Source organism: Micropterus dolomieu, linkage group LG18 (genome assembly GCF_021292245.1).
Source record: "Micropterus dolomieu isolate WLL.071019.BEF.003 ecotype Adirondacks linkage group LG18, ASM2129224v1, whole genome shotgun sequence".
In the NCBI taxonomy this organism is placed as follows: Eukaryota; Metazoa; Chordata; class Actinopteri; order Centrarchiformes; family Centrarchidae; genus Micropterus; species Micropterus dolomieu.
Window position 1 is genome coordinate 23778587 of NC_060167.1, and position 2246 is coordinate 23780832.

Genomic DNA, 2246 nt, shown 5'->3' on the forward strand with positions numbered 1-2246 from the left:
AACGAGTTCAAATTTCACAGATCTCAATCCAACCGAGCATCTGTGGGTTGTGTCTGATCCATGGAGGCACCACCTCGCAACTTCCAGGACTTAACGGACCTGCTGCCAACGTCTTCCAGATAGTTTGCCAGATACCACAGCACACCTTCAGAGGTTTAGTGCAGTCCATCCCTCAATGGATTAGGGCTGTTTTGGTGGCCAAAAGGGGGGCCTACATAATATTAGGCAAGTGGTCATCATGTTATGGCTGATCGGTGTACATTGTTGTTACTGTTTAGCCTAATTAAAAGAATGAAAATAAATACTAGGTTCCTCAGTTCCTCACTGAGCAACCTTCATCTATGTCAGTGGCGCTCAAAGTGGGGTCCGGGGACCCCCAGGGGGTATACACATTCTATCCATAAGTAACACAATAAAAAAACATACGACTATTTTGGTCATGGGTTGCATAAATGTTCTGTAATAAAACATATAAAAGAAAAAAATCCTATCAGATGGGAGAAACTGGGACAAAATTGTATCAAATGGGGGTCCGTGGTCTAATTTGTGTCAGTTTAGGGGTCCTTAACAAGAAAAAGTTTGAGAACCACTCATCTACGTTATGTTACATTACTGTAATACAAGCCTTCTATAGTTGTGCACCCGATAAAGGTAAGTTTATTTTCTACTCTAGCCTACCCGTAATGAACTGCTGCCGTGCTGGCGAACATGTCTGCTAGGAGCAAATCATCAAAACTTGTTCTTTTTCCAATTTCTAAAACATTGGAATAGAAGACATTGGCATTGGCTTGCCTATACTGAAGGCAGTATAGGCAAGCATTAATCTAGTATAGGCAACACCTCACTGAGAAATTAAGGACTAATTAGACTGGCAATATAGAATGGATCCCCATTGTACTCAACTTGAGTGGCTGAGCTTTTGGAAAAGTCTTGCTGGAGTCTTCAAAACATAGGATGTCCACACTTACAGCAAATCAATGAACACCTTAAGATCCCTGCTGTTACACCCTAAACACAGGAACAGTTCTGATACAAAGACATCACATGTAAGAGCTGTGGCGTACATTACGTCTGTCCTGGGTAAGAGGCTGAAGAACACTGGAAGCTGTCAGCTATCTCTGAACATCATACAAAAACAGTCCACAGTTTTGACCAGACAGGTGTCAAAGTCATCGACCAGGTCAGTGGAATGCCAGAGGAATACAAGTACGACATTAACACCCACACCGAAGACCATCCTTAAACACATACAGGGGTCGTCATCTCCCCTACATAAACCACTAAGTGTTATCACGTCCCAAAAGTTCCATACTTCGCTCACGTGATGGTCACCTGTTTCATTTACTGAAGAAGGCTGTGAGATACAGTCGAAAGACCCAAAAAGGCTTGTAATTAAAATGTTACGTTGAATTATTTTATCAGAAGTTTTTTATATCTTGTTCACACATGGAGATCTTCTGCACACATAGAATAATAGAAGAATAAATATGCTGTTCTCACATTATATGTTTAGCATTATGTTGTGCATCTAGTGTGCACAAAGTGGATCTAACATCTTGTGCAAACAATTACAGGTGCTGGTCATATAATTAGAATATCATCAAAAAGTTGATTTAATTCAGTAATTCCATTCAAAAAGTGAAACTTGTATAATGTATACATTCATTCCCCACAGACTGATATATTTCAAGGGTTCATTCCTTTTAATTTTGATGATTAAAACTGACAACTAATGAAAACCCCAAAATCAGTATCTCAGACAATTAGAATATTGTGAAAAGGTTCAATACTGAAGACACCTGGTGCCACACTCTAATCAGCTAATTAACTCAAAACACCTGCAAAGGCCTTTAAATGGTCTCTCAGTCTAGTTCTGTAGGCTACACAATCATGGGGAAGACTGCTGACTTGACAGCTGTCCAAAAGACGACCATTGACACCTTGCACAAGGAGGGCAAGACACAAAAGGTCATTGCTAAAGAGGCTGGCTGTTCACAGAGCTCTGTGTCCAAGCACATTAATAGAGAGGCGAAGGGAAGGAAAAGATGTGGTAGAAAAAAGTGTGCAAGCAATAGGGATAACCGCACCCCGGAGAGGATTGTGAAACAAAACCCATTCAAAAATGTGGGGGAGATTCACAAAGAGTGGACTGCAGCTGGAGTCAGTGCTTCAAGAACCACCACGCACAGATGTGTGCAAGACATGGGTTTCAGCTGTCGCATTCCTTGTGTCAAGCCACTCTTGAA

At 41.2% G+C, this 2246-nt stretch overlaps 1 protein-coding gene across 1 annotated transcript in view; it reads right to left on the reverse strand.

Annotated features, from left to right (window-relative positions):
• Positions 1-313: 313 nt before the first annotated feature.
• The window catches only part of LOC123986889 (protein furry homolog), a 30145-nt gene continuing 28212 nt past the window's right edge, over positions 314-2246 (reverse strand). The window contains exon 47 of the mRNA XM_046075306.1: positions 314-394. Within this exon, the coding sequence (XP_045931262.1) occupies positions 314-394 (81 nt within the window). The remainder of the gene's footprint in view (positions 395-2246) is intronic.